This window comes from Scyliorhinus torazame, chromosome 10, assembly GCF_047496885.1.
Source record: "Scyliorhinus torazame isolate Kashiwa2021f chromosome 10, sScyTor2.1, whole genome shotgun sequence".
NCBI lineage: Eukaryota > Metazoa > Chordata > Chondrichthyes > Carcharhiniformes > Scyliorhinidae > Scyliorhinus > Scyliorhinus torazame.
The window spans coordinates 26,376,123-26,396,523 of record NC_092716.1 but is presented as its reverse complement, the minus strand read 5'-3'; the positions used below and the strand labels follow the sequence as shown (position 1 = coordinate 26,396,523).

The 20,401-nt window shown below is 46.1% G+C and overlaps 1 protein-coding gene and 1 pseudogene across 3 annotated transcripts in view; one reads left to right on the top strand and one right to left on the bottom strand.

Annotated features, from left to right (window-relative positions):
- The window catches only part of LOC140430417 (rifampicin phosphotransferase-like), a 210,051-nt gene that overhangs the window by 149,237 nt on the left and 40,413 nt on the right, over positions 1–20,401 (top strand). For all 3 annotated transcript variants that reach the window (XR_011949419.1, XM_072517887.1, XM_072517885.1), the window contains exons 25-27: positions 11,973–12,101; positions 16,922–17,006; positions 19,186–19,274. Coding sequence is in view for 2 of the 3 variants with exons in the window: in XM_072517887.1 (XP_072373988.1) it covers positions 11,973–12,101; positions 16,922–17,006; positions 19,186–19,274 (303 nt within the window). In the remaining variant the exon portion in view is untranslated. The remainder of the gene's footprint in view (positions 1–11,972; positions 12,102–16,921; positions 17,007–19,185; positions 19,275–20,401) is intronic.
- Positions 18,089–18,837, bottom strand: LOC140430416 (probable ribosome biogenesis protein RLP24 pseudogene; annotated as a pseudogene).

The window sequence follows — 20,401 nt, the reverse complement described above, 5'->3', positions numbered from 1 at the left end:
TCTCCACAAATGCTGCCAGATCTGCTGTGATTGTCCAGTATTTCTGTTTTTATTTATGTAAACCTTCATGCCTCAATGGTGGAAGATAACGCCACAAGACATAGGGGTAGAATTTGGCCTCTCGGCCCATCGAGTCTGCTCCGCCATTCAATCATGGCTGATATTTTCTCATCCCCATTCTTCTGCCTTCTCCCCATAACCCCTGATACCCTTATTAATCAAGAACCTATCTATCTCTGTCTTAAAGATTTCAGATATTTTCTAAATAATCTATCCAGATTATAGGTCAAACAATCCAACATGGCAAGCACATATATTGCATTGCTCACTGCTGCACCCTGCTCAATTGCATTCCATGTGGATTGCTGATGTGTCAGTGATGAAGCTGCTCACTTGCTGTTGAGGAGAACAACGATCACTCAGTCTGCTCAGCTGATGTGTAAGCTGTTTTATGTGGAGCTAGCTGCCTGTCACCCAGGTGTCACTTATCATTCACCTTTTCGACCCTTATCAGTTCTTGAAGCACTTTTTGCAATGCGCCCATGCTCTCCTTGTGACTCAAAGGCTGCTGCCCTCCGAGACCAGTCCTGTCCATACCCTCTGGGTTGGAGAATGTCCTCCGAATGGCGCAGAGAGCCCCTTCCACTTGGAGGCAGCATTGGTCAAAGCCTCTCGAGGAGGACAGCAGGAAAGCATGGGGTCTCCCAGGGACGCCTGTCCAGAATAGCCCTGGCCCTCTGAGCTCCCTTCTGTTTCAAACCTTCAGCCAATGAGAAGCTCAGTCAGGACTTTTACTTGCCTTTTAAAATTGCCCTACCATTACTAAGTTGTTCCTCAACCTCTGATTGGCACTTATTGGGATTTTTCGTTTGAAAATCACATCCCGTCACTGACATTGGAGAAACGCTGGGTCAGGAGCAGGAAATCATAGAATCCCGACAGTGCAGAAGGAGGCCATTCAGCCCATCAAGTCTGCACCGACCCTCTGAAAGAGCATGTTATCCAGGCCCACTCCCCTGCCCAATCCTGGTAACCCGGTAACCCCAGCTAACCTTTAGGACACTAAGGGGCAATTTATCATGGCCAATCCACCGAACCTGCACATCTTTGAACTGTGGGAGGAAACCGGGGCACCCGAAGGAAACCCGCCCAGACACAAGGAGAAAGTGCAAACTCCACACGGACAGTCACCCGAGGCTGGAATCGAACCCTGATCCCGGTATTGGGTTCCTGATTGAGAATCCAGCCCATGGTTCCCAAAGCTCTCCACCGCTGGGATATTCCTCGTGTTACTTCTGAGTCTGTTGTTAACTCAGGGCTAGGTTATTCAGGGTGGGTGGGCAAGTACTTCTCAAACCCTCCCATCCCCTAGGAAGTAAAGTTGCTTGCAGACTAACCAACTTTATAACAGGCTGCCCTACGGCGACAATATGCTGCGAGCAGCCTTAGCAAGCTGAGGATTGGACTTCCAGTGGAAGAAGATCCGTCCTTTACAGCTGCCAGCCAATCTGTTTTGACGGCAGTTCCTGCAGTCCCTGCAGTACCAGTAGTGGGTGCTGTTGGGACTACGAGAAGGCCCAAGATTGAAGGGGACATTGGCCAAGGCAAGTCCGAGATATTTTGGATAGAGAGACATTGGGTGCCCTGCGAGAGGTGGGGTGGGGCAAGAGGCCACAGAAGGCACAGGGAGGGTATGCTTTTGGGGGTTGGTGGCACCCGGAAATCCCCCTGCCCTTACTGCAACTAGGGTGGAAAACCGGCCTTCCAACTCTCGCTCGTCTTCCATACCCAGTGTTTTATGCCAGTGGAGGCAGATTGAGATGCTTAATTGCTCCTTAACGGGTCAGTTAAGAGCCTCAAGAGGCCTAAGAGAGGCCGACCAAGAGTGCGCCTTACCCATCCTCCTGCATTACGGAGAACAGATCTTGGGTGGGTGGCACTACTATCATATTTTATCTGTGTCCCCACTCCCATCCAAAACTATGCCCAATGGGAATGGGAGGCTGCAAAATTCTCCTCCAATTGCTGTGCCAACCTCCTCCTTCCTACGGTTCACAGTGTGACACATTTGAAGTAAGCACGAGACATGGATATATGGAACAGACTTTATTCAGATAGCACACATGACCAGTCCATACAATACAAAACGGAATATTTGTTTCTCTTGATCCTACTATCTGACTTCACCCTTCAACTTCATCCCTATTCAAAACACTGCCTGCTGACTGCAAGCTGGCATTTTAAGTACAGATAGACATTTGGACTGTCAACTCTTCTGGTGTTTTGAGGTAATTCCTGGTTTATGATAACACTGCTCATTTCAAAGCGTCTACATTATAGACAATAGTTGTTCAGTGATCACCTCTGATCACTGCTTGGTCAATGCTCGTTCGTTCTAGCCAGTAATCCTTATGATTCAGTTGGTAGCTAATTATCTGGAGGAGGCAATTTGTTCATATTCCATGTGTCATGTTTCGTCCAGACAGCCTAATGGTTCATGGCCCATCGACTATTCTCGCTTACAACTGTTTATTTCTGTATATCGTAGTTCATCATTAACTCTCAACTCTCCAACATGTCCAACAATCTAATTTGTTGTGTCTCATGGTGTCATGAGATGACCAGGATTATAGAAGGCAAATTAGATGGATCATTCTCTTTCCCGTGAAGCAATTCCTACATTTCCCATTGGCTCTCCTGTGCCATGGGGCGGGATTTACCGGGAGTTCACATTGGCAGTGCACGGGTTTCGAGGGGTACCGTCAACGGGAAATCCCTTTGACAACGGCGGGACTGCTGGCAGGCCACTCCCCACCCCTCCCACACCGAAAAGCACACGGCAGGGTGCCCTGTAAATCCCGCCCATAGTTTCGGACACAAGGAAACATCTCACTTGTCTTCACATTGCAGCATTTCTCATTGTCTGATCCTCTTCAGGTTCTCTTTGTCTCTGGGCTGATCTCCCTTTCTTTTCCTTTTTCCCTGTTTCCTTTTTCCCTTGTTTTCCACTGCTGCATCTTTCTTCCTCAACTACCCAGTCCCTCGCTTCTCCTCGCAGCTGATCGATGGTGTGCAATATGTGGCAGGAAGGAGAATGTTTTGTGGTGGTGGCTGCGAGATACTGGGTGGGATTTTCCAGCCCTTCCCGCCAGCGGGATTTCCCAGTCCCACCGCCGGTGGCGGGTTCCCTACCGGCAAGATCCTGCCGGCAGCCAATGTCAGGCCGCTTTCGCCACTGGGAAACATGCCATGACCGGGGGTGGGGGTTGGTGCTGGAAAATCCCACCCCTTGAGTTGGGGAAGAAATCAGCCACGGGTGGGAGGTGATAGGAGAGAGACGGGAAAACGATAGACACAATGGATGAGATACCCTGGGTGGAAGGATATTATTCTCTGGAGGTGGATGCAGGATAGCGGCTCAGGATCTATGTAACCAGTGGCATGATTATTGTAGGATGGTAGAAGAAAAAGGTGCTTGGGCGGGTTACTGGGAGTAGGAGGGAGCGGAAAAAAAGATGAGGCACAGGCATTCCCGAAAAAAGAAGGTAAGGAATAAGTATTTAAAGTAGGAATAAGGAGGTGAATTCTGCTGCCAGCTGCATATTTGGCAAATGTCCTGATATTTAAAGTATTTCCAGCTGTTATCACAAGCTTTTGCATTATTTATCGGGAAGCCTTATAGAGGATTGGCCATATCTCCCACCTACACACCCGTCATTTTGGACTGGAGGGAAGGAATTCTCTGAAGAAATTCCTCTCAATTAGTGAAGACCCTGTTACTTCAGCTGAAAATAAAGGACGCTCAGCTAATCTGGCATAACGCATATTTTCAGTGAAAAATTGAATGATGCGGGATGATGGGAAAGCATGAACACGTGGGGTGGAGGGAGTGGGGGTACCTTTCACACAGAGATTGATTTGGAGGTGAAACTTCGACAAACCAACATTCGGGCGATGCCTGACTGGAAGCAGCAGTCCATGACGATATGGAGCTGGTAACAGCTGGTGCCGAGGGTCAGTCAGGAGGGAGGGTACCAGATATTGACTTAGGTTGGCCACACCAGGGACCAGGACCTGACACAACCAATGTGTCAGAGGTAATGAGCAGGCAGAGACAACACCAAATAAAAAATACGAAAGAGTGAAAAGGACAGCTTTTTTGGGGTCAAAGCTGATTTAACTTTATACTTTAAAGCTAATATTACTGTCGGGGGAAAAGGGAAAACTTCTGGCAGGCAGGAATGTAAAATTTCTCACTACCAAGAAAATGATTCGAAGTTCTACACTCTGGTGGATTGAAGAACAAGCCATGACTGGGGATCAGCTGTCCCTATAGCACCTTCTAGTGGGTAAAGTAGATATGACGGGTAAACCAGGAGATTGATCATGCAACTTTTATTTGTGTGCCGTCTACTGGTGTTACAGGGAAATGTTGTAGTTAAGTGCAACATTTAAGCTGTGGCACTCCCACAGGATGTTTGCACAGGACTTTTCCATAGATAGCACGAATTATGTAAACACAAAGATTCTACTGGTGGCTTTCCACGCGCATTGCTGATGGGAATTCGTAGGAATAGAACCATGGGCGGGATTCTCTGACCCCCCCGCCAGGTCGGAGAATCACCAGGGGGGGGGGGGGGTGGCGTGAATCCCGCCCCCGCCGGTCGCTGAATTCTCCGGCATCGACAATTTGACGGGGGCGGGAATCGCGCCGCCCGCGCTGGTCGGCAGGCCCCCCCCGGCGATTCTCCGGCCCGCGATGGGCCGAAGTCCCGCTGCTGTCATGCCAATCCCGCCGGCGTGAATCAAACCACCTCCCTTCCTGGCGGGACAGGCGGCGCAGGCGGGCTCCGGGGTCCTGGGGGGGGGGGGGGCGCGGGGCGACCTGGCCCCAGGGGGTGCCCCCACGGTGGCCTGGCCCACGATCGGGGCCCACCGATCCGCGGGCGGGCCTGTGCCGTGGGGGCACTCTTTTCCTTCCGCCTTGGCCATTGCTTCCGCGATGGCCGATGCGGAAGTGACCCCCCCCCCGCGCATGCACGGGGATGACGTCAGCAGCCACCGACGCACCCGCGCATGCGTGGCCTTCCGCCGACCGGCGAGGTCACTTCGGCTCTGGCTGAGGTGGCGCCAAAGGTCTTTCCCGCCAGTCGGCGGCGCGCCAACCACTCCGGTGCGGGGCTAGCCCCTCAAGGTGAGGGCTTGGCCCCTAAAGGTGCGGAGAAATCTGCACCTTTGGGGCGGCCCAACGCCGGAGTGGTTCACGCCACTCCCTCCCGCCGGAATCCCGTCTCAAAAATCTATTAAGAATCAAATAAAAGCAATGGTCATTTCATGGGATGAATTTTACTCGAATGCTATCATTTAAATGATAGGTGTGTGGAGTTTGCACATTCTCCCTGTGTTTGCGTGGGTTTCGCCCCCACAACCTAATGATGTGCAGGGTAGGTGGATTGAACACGCTAAATTGCCCCTTAATTGGAAAAAATGAATTGGGTGTTCTAAATTTGTAAAAAAAAATGTTAATGATAGGTAAAGAGTGGTCACGCAATAGGAAATTGCATTTAATCCCAGTTTACAATTATGTATGTATTGAAATTGAAATGGAAACTCATTAGTGTGGTAAAAAGAAATAAAATATATAATTCTGAAAATGTGTTAATTACACAGATGACCCAGAAATGAAATGGGGTAAAATGTATTAATGGAATAAAACATATACATCTAATATGTTTGCTGCAAAGTGTATTCAAGAGATAGAGGTGGTAATCATTAATAAATTACATATGAACATACAAACATGATGGACTGGCAAAGGCCCAGTTGTCCACCGAGCTTGTGGGCTTAGGTGTGTACCAGTATCCTATAGATCTCAATATAAACAACCTGAGCCACGCCATCTCCTGGGAGAATCAAGATACAGAGCAAGGCTATTGGCAAAATAAGTCCAACCCTGCTAGACAATCAAAACTAGTCCATGAGCTCATCCGACCCTGGTATATATGCGAGGATATCTATCTATTGGATGAGGTGATCTCAGCTCCGCATAAAGCAGGTCCAACTCTCTCTTGAGGGAATTTCCTCTCTTAAATTAATTATCAGTCAGGTGGGAACAGCTAAGATTGTTTCTAAATTAGCACAGTGGTTAGCACCGTTGCTTCACAGCGACAGAGACCAGGGCTCGATTTCCGGCTTGGCTCACTGTGCGGTGTCTGCACGTTCTCCCCGTGTCGGCATGGGTTTCCTCCGGGTGCTCCGGTTTCCTCCCACAAGTCCCGAAAGACTTGCTTCTTAGGTGAATTGAACATTCTGAATTCTCCCTCCGTGTACCCGAACAGGCGCCGGAGTGTGGCGACTCAGAGATTTTCACAGTAACTTCATTGCCGTGTTAATGTAAGCCTACATGTGACACTATTAAAGATTATTATTAAATTTCAAGGAGGGAGTGGTCAAAATGTTTTATATTGTATTCATGTTGTGGGGACTGGGAGTTGTGGGGTGAGCCAGGAATATGGAAGCATGAGATTTTATTCAAATAGGCAACAGTTTTTAGCACTGGGTATATTCTGGGAATGTTTAGCATTCAGCATTGAAGAATGGGGACTTCATTGGAAATATTTACTATTAGGGGTTGACGGTGAGGTCTGAGTGTCTGGTTAGCAGAATTATTTTGAATTTATTTGGACACTCAATGTTGCGATAATGTACTATACGATGCTGACCCTGAATTTCTTCATTGTCAGTTAACACTGCTGCTATTATTGTGCGAAAATGTTATCCTGTTCATCAGCAGAGGGTGCTTCATGCAGATGTCGTAGATAGGTTAATAATAAACTTGTGTAAATATTGGTGTTATCAATATATACAACAGCTGTAAGCAGCTAAATGCCCAGGAAACCTGAGCGCAAACTCGGTGAGCCTATTGTCTCCCAGTTCGACTGAAATCTCTCTCTGGCATCTGTAACACAAATCTTTCCTCTATGTTGACAGCAATGCCACACAGTTGGAGTACTGTGTGCAATTCTGGTCACCTCACTGTAGGAGGGGTATGATTGCACTGGCGAGGTTGCAAAGAAGATTCACAAGGGTGTTGTCTGGGATGGAGCATTTGAGCTCTGAAGAGAGGCTGAATAAGCTCGGCTTGTTTTCTTTGGAGCAGAGAAGGCTGAGAGGAGACCTAATGGAGGTGTAGAAGATTTTGAGGGGCATGGACAGGGTGGATAGAAAACAGCTGTTCCCCTTAATGGAAGGGTCAATAACAAGAAGTGGTAATTTTAAGGTGCATGGCATGCATTCTCCGTCCTGCCAGCCCCGTTTTCCAGCGTGGCACGCCCAATGCCAACAGTGGCATCCTCGGTTCCGGTAGCCGGCCATTGTGGCCATCCCACGCCTTCGGGAAACCTGCGGACATGGATGCGCTGCCGCCAAAACAGAGGATCCTGCCAATGGAGAATCCCACAGAGGGATGTGGAGGGGATTTGTGGAAAACAACATTCAGATAGAGCATGGTGGGAATCTGGAATGCACTGCCTGAAATGAAATGAAATGAAAATCGCTTATTGTCACAAGTAGGCTTCAAATGAAGTTACTGTGAAAAGCCCCTGGGAGGGTAGTTGAGGCAAGAAAATTCGCAATTTTTAAAAAGTACTTGGATGAATACTTGAAATGATATAATCATAGAATTTACAGTGCAGAAGGAGGCCATTCGGCCCATCAAGTCTGCACTGGCTCTTGGAAAGAACACCCTACCCAAGGTCAACACCTCCACCCTATCCCCATAACCCAGTAACCCCACCCAACACTAAGGGCAATTTTGGACACTATGGACAATTTATCATGGCCAATCCACCTAACCTGCACATCTTTGGACTGTGGGAGGAAACCGGAGCACCCGGAGGAAACCCACGCACACACGGGGAGGATGTGCAGACTCCGCACAGACAGTGACCCAAGCTGGAATCGAACCTGGGACCCTGGAGCTGTGAAGCAATTGTGCTATCCACAATGCTACCGTGCTGCCCTAATATTCAAGTCTATGGGCCAAGTGCTGGGAAGTGGGGTTAGTGTAGCTTAGAGTAGGGTATTTTTGTCGGGAGAGGCTTGATGGGCTGAAGGGCCTCTTTTGCACTGTATTATTGTATGATTTATATGGTGAAGGTGGCAATATAGGTGGCATCTGGCCCCACTGGGCAAGCAAGGATCAAGGTGGGTGAAGAAAACTGAACTTTCAAAGGAGGATCTCCATGCCCTTTTAGTTGCGGCGGAGAAGAAGAGACAAAATGTTATTGTAACAATGTCCCTCCAAGTCAGAGTAGTCAACCATGCTGCCTTTAGGTCGGTGGCATTGGCACTTGGCCAAATCCCTCAATCCCAGGAAAGTAGATGAAGACAGGAAAAAAAATCAATGATCTCACCGGATCTAGCAAGGTAAAGCACACTCAGTGGTTTGCCTTTCCTCCCTGGCCAAGCATGGCTACTAATTGAGCATGCAAAGTTGTAATCCTTCTCCCAAGCATCAGAAGGATGTGACCCTCAGGCGGACAAGCCACCATACCGGCCCCTCAGATGGAAGTAAGCATTAATTGCTGGGTCTAGATGAGTGACCCAACATCTACAATATTGCCCTGGTAACCCTAACTGCATTCACACAGATTTCCATCCTTTCGTCCCCTTCTTCCCAAGGTAGTTCAAGCTTATTTTTTAAAAAATTGTTGTCAGGATGTGGGTATCGCTGGCTAGGCCAGCATTTACTTCCCACGCCTGATTGCCCCTGAGAGGTTGGTAGTAAGCTGGCTTCTTGAACCGCTGTAGTCCATATGGTCCAGGTACAATCATTTTCCAGGAGTTTCATCAAATAATAGTGAAGGAGCAAGCATATAGTTTCAAGTCAGGATGGTGTATCGCTTGGAGTGGAACATGCATCGGCTGCCCTTGACCTTCTAGATGGTAGAGGCCGTGAGTATAGAAGGCGATGTTGAAGGAGCATTGCTGACTTGCTGCAGTGCATCCTGTTAATGGAACACACTGCTGCCATTGTGTGTCATTGGAAGGGGGGCGGGGGACCGAATGTTTAAGGTGATGGATGGAGTGCCAATCAAGCGGGCTTCTTTGTCCTGGATGGTGTCAAGCTTCCTGGGTGCCATTGGAGTTGCACTCACCCAAGCAAGTGTAAAGTATTCCATCACACTCCAGACTATTGTCTTGGAGATGGTCGGCACCGAGCACAATCCAACATTTTACATGGCCACTTCCCTCAACGCAGCTCCCAACCTTTACTTAAATATGTTTTTTCTCTTTCATCTTTAAAGCCATCGTTCACAACATCTCTTTGAACTTAACTGTCTTCAAAATATAAAAGTCTTTCATGCCCTCTCCTGCCTCCACTGTTGGGTTAAATAAAAAACTTAATAATCTTTCCCAGGTGTACCTTTCCTTAAGGTGAAAACCTCTTCTTACCTCCCTTTAAAGTGTAACAGTTAAATATCCAAATCTTTGCCTACCTCCTAATGCAAATTTCTACTCGTGTTGAAATAACTTGGCGCTATTCACGTCAAATGCCTGTGTAGACAGTCTCTATCTCTCTTTCTCACGCTCTCCCTCTCTTCTCTCTCTCTCTATCGCGCACACACACCATTTCCAAAGGCCAACTGAATATCCTCAGAAATATTGAAATAATGATATTTTCATCACAGTGGTCACTGTTGTAATGTAGGAAATTCAGTGGCCAATTTGTGCACAGCAAGACACCAAAGGCAGCAACATCATAATGACCAGTTTGTTGGCGTTTAGTGATAAGCTAAGGGCTGCTATCACAAACAGAGCAGTTGAGACAGTGGGGAGAGCCTGTACATCTTCAGGATGACACTGGCAGAGATGCCCAGTGATATTCTTGGAGATCCACACTTGCTCGGAGAGGCCCTTGTAGGGTCAGTATACCCTGAACACACATCGGTAAGGTCGTACTTGGTGGGCTGCTGTCCTCTGATGTGCACAAAATGGCGCCCTCATGGAGAAAAGCCACAACTTGATTGAAGTCTGAGCCTGGATTTGTGGTGCGGACAGAGCAATTGGAGGTCCAGAAACTGCCTGCTGGGAAGAGGAAGCAGGAGAGTAAAATGAAATGTTGGCGTCAGTGTGAACTAGGAGCAGGAGTAGGCCACCTGGCCCCTCGAGCCTGCTCCGCCATTCAGTAAGGTCATGGCTGATCTTTCTGTGGACTCGGCTCCACTTACCCTCCGCTCACCATAACCTTTTATTCCTTTACTGTTCAAAAATCTATCTACTTTTGCCTTAAAAACATTTAATAAGGTAGTCTCAACAGTTTCACTGGGCAGGAAATTCCACAGATTCACTGGGTTAAAGGTTTCTGGGAAGCCCTGAGTCACTTTTTATAATTCCTCACTTACTGAAATGACAGGACGCTGTCAGCTTAATCTTCTGAGTGTAACTTGGATGCAGGAATAATGTAAATTCAGAACATATCTGTGTACTTCAGCAGCTGTGCAATTTAATCCAAATGGCTTTGTCAGACAAAACGTTTGCACTGTTAGAAAAATTCCCTGCAGTGAAATAAGCATGTAATTGTCCTCAAAAGCATTGAAAAATGAATTTCCTCAACTTCTTTAGCTGATCCATAGCACAATAAGAAGATAGCGATGATAGCCAGAGTAATTCATGCACAAATACTTAATGCATCTGCATGAGACTCTTTGCCAACTATTTTAATGGAGCCTCTAATCCTCGTTCTTCAATTTAAAATAAAGGACAAGGCAATTTGATATGAGCGTGTTATTATTCGTACTCAATGCTACTATCATAAATCACCATTTCACCCCATTTCATGTTCAAAGTTCTGGAATGAAAAATAACTTATTGCAATATTCACCATCTATGTTCAGTGTTTCAAAGATCATTGGAGTTGTTTGATGAAGAAGAGCAAGGTCCACTTAGCTCATCTTCCACCACCCTGGCCGTCAGATGATACTAAGATAATGGCTGTAGCTAGCTAACAGTCTCTATTAATTGGACTACAGAGACCCAGACATGAGTTGAGGAAAATCTCCGCCATTGTCACATGTTCCAAGCTCACCCACCACATGTGTCACAAATATACTCATATCCCTGTCACCCAAAATGTGACAGGAAAAGCAGGCTGGGTGGGATTCAATAGATGTCCTTTCAGTGCTATGATCTGCATAGAGAGGAACCATCCTCCTACCTGTCGGAAAAAGGTGATATCTGAGGGCTAAAATGTACCACTGTTAAGCAAATTAAATCCTTCAAATTGAACCAATTTTCTGTCCTGACAAATTGTGGCTTAAGGGTTGCCTGTGAAGATAAGGTGACTGAATTTACTTTGACCATATGATGTTTGTAGAAGTGCTGGGTTCCAATGACTGGCGACCAAGGACGTAGAACAATAATAGTTCATAAATACCCTGAGCAGCTCCTATATGTCAGCCGCGCTCTGGGCAGAACTTTCTTGCTACCCACCCATGACCCTTCATGTAGCTGCGTCGTCGCAGCATCTACCTGACCACCAAGTCTACAATGTTTATAATTTGGAAAAATTGACTGGTTTATTGTTTGCTGTATTAGGAGAGTGTTCATGGCAGAGGAACTATTAGCTAATGTGTGTAAAAGAAAAAGTGGTAAGATTCATTTGAGAAACTGCACAGGCTTTGAAATTTAATACAATAAAGATTTTCTTGCAGTGTTTTTCAAAATGCATCAAAATAGCTTGGTATATGTTAAGCCATATTGGAGATGCACCTTCTATTTAAATTTATCAATAGCAGCTCAGTTGGGACCTGCTTAACATGCACCGGCCAGCAATGTGTCTAATAGCATAGAACAAAACAAATATCGATGAAATATTTTGAACCTTAATTATTATAAAAGATCATTGTGTGAAAGGATTTAGTCTGCAACAGTTATTACTTAATGTTTAACCGTGTTGAACTCGCTTCCAGTATATGATAACAGCTGAATCAAGAGTGAACAGATTAATGACGAAATTGAAGACTTATCAGATTCAACCTGCAAACAAAGCTCAAGAATTTTACTTCAACATAGATCGGCAGCTACCTGAATATTTTGAGGTGGGTGACCATTTTGAATATGGCTGTTTGCTCTGGAAGCCAGTGATATAGAAACATTGAAAGCTTTATAACACAGGAGGAGCCCATTTGGCCCATAATGAGTATGCCGGGGAAAAAAAGCAGTCTAGTTTAATCCCTTGTTCCAAATCTTGGTCCATAATCCTTCAGATTATGGCACCTCAGTTGCTTATTCAAGTGTTTTTTTAAAAACAACTGAGGGTTTCTGTCTCTACCATCCTCTCAGGCTCTGACTTCCAGAACCCCACAAATCTCTGGAAGAAAGAACTTCTCCTCAACCCCCCACTAATCCTTCCGCAAGTTACATTAAATCCTTGTTCCTAGTTATTGAACTTTCTGCTAATGAAAATAGGTCTTTCTATCCACTCTCAGAATTTTGTATACCCCAATTAACTCTCCCCTCAACCTCCTCAGTTCCAAAAGATCACAAACCCAATCTATCCAGTCTTTCCCCATTGCTTGGATTCTCCATTCCTGGCAACATCCTTGTAAATCTCTTCCATTTTCGCTCTAAGATGACCACATCGTTCCTCTAATGCAGAGTCTTTCAAACTTTTTTCCTGGCGACCCACTTTTACCAAATGGCTGTCCCTCACGACTCACACCACATTCACTTATTTTAAGTCCTCACATCCAAATTATTATAATTGATCTTCCTCACTTATGACGGTAAATTGCATTCAGTTCTGCATACTTAAAAGCCAAGATGTTGCATGGCAACAAAATAAGTCCACGTTGTATTTTGAAAATTTAACTCACAAGCAAACAGTTTCACATCCCCGACACTGACATCGCTGGTTTTGTCCAATCGGACATTTCCAACTCAAAGACGTATTTTAACTACGGGCCCCAAAGTACCAAAAGACTGCTTAATCGCTCTGAGGATTTGACACGTCATGTACCATCCCACCTACCTGAACACATTCCTTGATCTGGGATCACTGTATCAACGTGAATTCAGCAATAAAGAAATACGGTAAATCTTATTCCTCTCGTCAACATATCAATTCAAAATAAATGTCTAAGATCAGACGATACACTCATTTACAGTGCATCAGCCATCCACGTTTTTCAGCGTCATCTCATTTTGAAATTGATTCAACAGCAAAGTTTTTCAATGCGCAAGGGGAGAAATAATGGGCGCGATTCTCCGACCCCCCCACCGGGTCAAGAATCGCCGGGCGCTGGCGTGAATCCCGCCCCTGCCGTGTCCCAAATTCTCCGCCACCAGGGATTCAGCGGGGGCGGGAATTGCGTCGCGCGGGTCGGCGGGAATTGCGCCGGTCGACGGGCCCATCCCCGGCGATTCTCCAGCCCGCGATGGGCCGAAGTCCCGCCGCTGTCAACCCTCGCCAGCCGGCTTGGATTAAACCACCTACTTAACCGGCGGGACAAGGCGGCACGGGCAGGCTCCAGGGTCCTGGGGGGGCACGGGGCGATCTGGCCCCGGGGGGTGCCCCCACGGTGGCCTGGCCCGCGATCGGGGCCCACCGATCCGCGGGCGGGCCTGTGCCGTGGGGGCACTTTTTTTCTTCCGCATTCGCCATGGTCTTCACTATGGCGGAGGCGGAAGAGACGCCCTCCCCTGCGCATGCGCGGGGATGCCGTGAGCGGCCGCTGACGCTCCCGCGCATGCGTCGCCCAACGAAGACCTTTCGGCGCCGGCTGGCGTGGCGCCAAAGGCCTTTCCCGCCAGCCTAGGAGCGGAAACCACTCTGGCACGGGCCTAGCCCCTCAAGTGAGGGCTTGGCCCCTTCTCCACACCTTTCGGGTAGCCCGACGTCGGAGTGGTTCAAGAACAACAAAGGACAAAGAAATGTACAGCCCGGGAACAGGCCCTTCGGCCCTCCAAGCCCGTGCCGACCATGCTGCCCGACTAAACTACAATCTTCTACACTTCCTGGGTCCGTATCCCTCTATTCCCATCCTATTCATGTATTTGTCAAGATGCCCCTTAAATGTCACTATCGTCCCTGCTTCCACCACCTCCTCCGGTAACGAGTTACAGGCACCCACTACCCTCTGCGTAAAAAACTTGCCTCGTACATCTACTCTAAACCTTGCCATGTGAAAAATGCCACCTCGGCACCATGGCAGTGCCAACCTGGTACCCCGAGAGTGCCCCTGCCAGCTGAAATGCCAAGCTGACACCCAGGTGGCACTGTCAGAGTGCCAGCCTGGTAGTGCCAGGGTACCACCCTGCCCCAAGGGCATGCACCTTGGGATCTCCGGTTCACTGGGAGACTCCCAGGAGTGCCGTTCCATCTGGTCCCCGTTTGTGGAGACCAGCACTGAACGGCACTCGCTCAAGGTCTCCAAGGTCCTGCCACTCCATTACGCCGGAACCCCCCGCCCCACCGGGTAGCGGAGAATCCCGCCCAATGAGTTCGATTGTGAGATAATAGCAATGCTCGTCAAATTCTGAAGCCATAGCCTGCCTTCGTGGCTGTAAATTTGAGACTTGAGCGGAGTCCACTGACCAGGCCAGCTGCAGTATTGCTCCGACAGGCTCAATCTAAATGGGATTCACTCTACATTTAAAAATACACATACCTTTCCCTTTCATAAAGTGCACATAACTTGAATTGTATGAGGTAGTACTAACCTTTTCCTCCACATCAAAATACTTCATGCTGGCTACCTCATTGTCTGAGAGGTCTTCATTGTAATACCGCCTTCTACAAATTGCACGCTATAAACAGAACAGAACTAGACCTATATGTAACGCCACACAAGTGTTGATCTCACAGCCGTCCCAAATATTAGGTTTCATAATGAAACATTGTATTTGTCTATAGGGTAGGTATTAAATTTAACCTTATGAATGCACACTTTTTGAATAGAATCATATTAGGGCAGGAAAACTTTAGCCAGAGAGAAAACAGAAAGAAAGATCAGGTCATCTTTGGCCTAATTTTTGGCAACCCGTTTTTCAACACCCGCGACCCACCCACGGGATACGACCCCTACTTTGAAAAACACTGCTCTAATGCGAGGATCAAAACTGCATTTAGCACATTAGATGTGGTCTGGCTGGTTTTTATACAATTCTAGCAAAACCTCCCTTCTCTCATACTCCAGATCTCAGCCAGTGAATAAAAGTGTTCCATATACTTTGTTGATCTTACCTCTCATCCTACCTTTAGAGATGATGTGGACTGGGGTGGGCCCAGTAAGAAGTCTTACCGCACTAAAGTCCAACAGGTTTGTTTTGAATCACTGGCTTTCAGAGCGCGGCCCCTACATCAGGTGAAGGACTGTAACCTGTTGGACTTTAGTCTGGTGGTGTAAGACTTCTTACTGTACTTTTACGGAGCCATGTCCCAACATTAAAAGATCCCTTTGTTCCTATACATGTCTCAGAATCTGACCACTTGTGGCATATTCTTTTGCCGTGCACGTCCTCCCAAATACATTACATCACACTTCTCCATTTTAAATTCCATTTGCCACTTTTCTCCCCACCTAACACGTTCATTGATATCTTCCGACAGTCTGCAGCTCTCTTCCTCAACATCATCCACAAGGCCAAATTTTGTATTATCTACAAATGTCTTTGTATTATCTACAAACGTCTTTCTCATAGTCACTACATTTAAGTCTAAATCCCACTAACAGCATGGTACCAGTACTGAGACCAGTGAAACCCCACTGCAAACATTTCCTCATCACCAAGATACCAGTCAGCCAGAACCCTTTGCTTCCTGCCATGGAGTCAATTTTGGATCCAAATTGAAGTTTTCTTTTATATTCCATAGACGTTTTCCTTTCTGACTAGACTGCCATATATTTGCTGTTCTCTTTTTAAAAAATTAATTTACGGGTTGTGGGCACCACTGGCTAGGCCAGAATTTATTACCCAACCCAAGTTGCCCTTGAGAACATGTCGGTGGGGTGCCTTCTTGAACCGCTGCATTCTCTGAGGTGTAGTTACACCCACAGGCCTGTTGGGGAGGCAGTTTGAGGATTTTGACCCAGTGACAGTGAAGGAACAGCGATATATTTCCAAGACAGGATAGCGAGTGGATTGGAGGGGTATCTCCAAGTGGTGGGGTTCCCAGGTATCTGCTGCACTTGTCCTTCTAGATGGTAGTGATTGTGCATTTGGAAGGTGCCTTAGGAGCCTTGGTGAGTTGCTGCAGTGCATCTCGTAGATGGTACACACTGCTGTCACTGTGCATCGGTGGTGAAGGGATTTAATGTTTGCGGAAGGGGTGCCAATCCACCGGGCTGCTTTTTCTTAGATGGTGTCGAGCGTCTTGAGTGTTTTTGGAGTTGCACTCATCCAGGCAAGCGTAGAGTACTCCCCACACTCCTGACCTGTGCCTTGTAAATGGTGGACAGGCTTTGGTGAGTCAAGAGGTGAATTGCTCGCCGCAGGATTCCTAGCCGGTGACCTGTCAGTATTTCTGTGGCTAGTCCAGTTCAGTTTCTGGTCAATGGTAACCGCCAGTAATCTCCCTCTGACAGTTTGGGCATATGTACTACACTCCCAGCTCTTTTTTTCTTCCAGAGTTCAGCACGTGCGGCTTCATTTGGTGATACTTCTGGAATATCATTCCTTTTCACAGCTGCGATTGCTGCTTTAACCGATACTGTGATACCCGTCTCCTCCTGTTTTATATGACGTGCAATTTTGAAACCATCTCCTGTCTGATGCTGAAGATTTAACTACATGAAATTAAGAAAAATTGAACTGCTTGATAAGGACAGTTGAAGCACTATTCTTTTCATGGGAATCCTTCCCAAGTGAATACAATGTATGTAACTGTGATATAAACCCTTTTTAAAATTATTTTTAGGCATGGTGTACATCATTGTCAAAATCAAGTAGCTCTGGAATGTGGAATGCCGTTCTTGTCTCAGTTTTGTCACAGGGGAAAACAAGTATGTATCAAGTATTTGCTAATATTTTTTAGTCTGGGTCACAAATATGTTGCTATGTCTAGCATCCAATCTCTAATTATTTGGTGATGTAGTGAACTGCATACTAAATTTCGATAATAGTTAGCCTGGAGTAGCAAGATGGTGTATTAAGCGAATCTACCCACAACAGTGGAAATAAACCTCGTCGTCTGTTTTTTAAAATTACTTCATGGGATGAGGGAATCGCTGCCATGAGGGCAATTAAGAGTCAACCAAGTTGCTGTGGGTCTGGAGTCACGTGTAGGCCAGACCAGGTGAGGGCGGCAGATTTCCATCCATAAAGAACATTAGTGAACCAGATGAGTTTTTAGTGACTGTTGACAATGCTGTTTTTGTCAACATTGGACTTTTAATTCCAAATTTCACCATCTGCCACGTTGGGATTTGAACACGGGACCCCAGAGCATTACCCTGGTTTCTGGATTACTAATCCAGCGACAATACCACTACACCACTGTCTTGTCCTGGTTTAGAGACCAGGGCCATGAATTTGGCTTCCATAGCGATGTCACATAATTCCTTGCACACTCCTGGGGGTTCATGCCGTGCTAGCAGCTGTTTCCAGCCACAGCCTATCCAGTGCACACTGTTGAAAAGGGCACCCATATGGGGCACCCCCTGGTTGTGTCAGAAGTAATTGATGTGATGTTTGTTTGTTTTTTAAATGTGAAATATATTTATTGACTGAAATCTGAAAATTCGAGTTTTAAGTAATCCACATTTAAATCTGGCAGGTCAGTCAACAGTTTTCTTTTCAATATATACCTGACACTTCTGGAACAGAAAACTTTTATCATTGGACAGGGAAACAAAAGGTGCACCAGGTTATTCATATTAAAGCAGCAGTACTGAGCTAGTGCCATTTGTGAAACTGGTATTTTCTTGCCAGTTTTATGAGGAAGATGGTTTGATAATCCCAATCTTTTAAGACTCGGCAGGTAAAGATTCATTAATGGTACAACAAACAAACGGGTTATCCATCAGGGTCCAAACTACACCATGTAGGCCCTCGCAATTTGACATAGGAGCCTGATCAATCTGGTACCTGAATTTCTTATTCCACCTACATTTCTTTCTCTTCGGTTTGCCCTGTTTGAATTTTGGGGATCAGGAGATGTGAAAATTGCCACTGGTTATTAGTGTGACTATTGGTGAAGTCATTCTAAAAATTGTTATATCCATAGCATTCTAAAAATTGTTATATCCACAGCTTCTGAGACATACAAATGAATGGGATTTTTATGTATTCACATATCTTGTACTTTTTGGGCACCAAATAGCAAGTTAGAATCTTCTGCCATTTCCATATCTTCTTGCAAAGTTTGTACCATCTTCTCTTCCAATTTCCTGGGTCTCTCTGCATGAGGAGCCTTGATGAGATGGATGTTCTGTTTGACCTCTTTGATGTCTTCCTTTGTCTCTTTGCTTTTTTTCAACCTGTTCATAATAAATCTTGCTTGACATTTCTGTTTGACTTCCTCAACTCTCTTCATTGCCACAACTGACTTAGACCACAGTTCTCTCTGGTACTTGACTGGCATATTCCTGCGTTTTTCAAATTCAAACGAGTTATCCACAGTCAATTCTTTGCCAGCTGATTTCCGGAAGGCCTTTGTACATTTGACCTTTCTTGGGTTACGCTTCTTCTTGAAACCCTTATGACACTTTGACCTGCAGAATCTGAAAACCTTACAATCATTGCGGACAAACATCACCCCGTGACCCGGATATACCAGTGCTGAGCAGAAATAACACTTCTCGATCCGCATTTTCGCTCCACCTTGTACTTTAACCGTGCGGTCACCAACAATGGCCTCTCACCACCCTGACTTGCAACAAAATGCTTATGTGATGTTATTATGATGCATCTTGTAAAGAGATCTGTTTTCACTTTAGAGATGAGAAAGAACAGCTCTTGTCCTGTTGTACCCCACAGTAGAAAATAAAAATCTCCGGTTCAGACTATGAGTCCCGAGTAACGGGAGTAATCTGTGAGGAAGTAAACCAATTTGTGGGCCATACAATTGGGACGATTTACTAAGAAAAGACCCCAGATATGATGATGATGCTAAAACATTGGCATACCTCTGCTTCAATAATTTAGAAATTTCCTTAATCTTTCGTAAAATTAATTTTACAGAGTGGACCTCTGAACTATTGGCTGATGTGGCTGTGTTGTACAGCACCTGCTCAGATGTTGTATCTGCTGACATTCCATCATGTATAGAGGTAAGTTGAATCTCTGATCATTTCTTCTTACTAGAAATTAGCCATAAAAGTAACTTCAAAGAGCGTGAATGGGCATTAGGAAGGAAGAAGCTGTGGGAGATTTATTTTGCAGCTTATTAAAATAAATCATTGAAAAAAATAACAAGTTGCTCTCGCTCCTCTTGGGGTTGCAGTGGGGGCCTTTGGAATGAGACGCAGTTGCAGGAGGAAGTCCACAGTCTGTTATATAGTGGGAAATTTGAATAACTTTCACAGAAAACTCACATGGAGATACAGCTGGTAATAAGGAAGGCAATGGAATTTTGGTCTTTATAGCTAAAGGAAGAGTATAAAAGTAGGGAAGTGTTGCTGTAACTGTACAAGGCATTGATGAGACTGCACCTGGAGTACTGTGTGCAGTTTTGGACCCCTTATTTGAGGAGGGATGTAGTTGCATTGGAGGCGGTTCAGAGGAGGTTCACTAAATTGATTCCAGAGATGAGGGGTTTCTCTTATGAAGAAAAATTGAGCAATTTAGGCCTATGCTCTCTTGAGCTTAGAAGATTGAGACGAGATCATATTGAGGTTATATAAGATGATAAAAGGTATCGAGAAAGTAGATGTAGTGCGGATGCTTCCTCTTGTGGGGCAATTTAGAATGAGAACTCATAGTTTTAGGATACGGGGTAGCAAATCTAAAATTGAGATGAGGAGAAATTACTTCTCTCAAAGAGTCGTGAATCGGTGGAATTCACTACCCCAGAGTGCAGTGGATGCCAGGACATTGAGTAAATTTAAGGAGCAGATAGACAGATTTTTAATTAGTAATCATAGAATTTACAGTGCCGAAGGAGGCCATTTGGCCCATCGAGTCTGCACTGGCCCTTGGAAAGAGCACCTCCCTTAATCCCACATCTCCACCCTATCCCCATAACCCAGTAACCCCACCTGACCTTTGGACACGAAGGGGAAATTTAGCATGGCCGATCCACCTAACCCTCACATCTTTGGACTGTGGGAGGAAACGGGAACACCCGGAGGAAATCCACGCAGACACAGGGAGAACGTGCAGGCTCTCCACAGACAGTGACCCAAGCCGGGAATTGAACCTTGATTCCCTGTTGGGTCACTGTCTGTGCGGAGTCTGC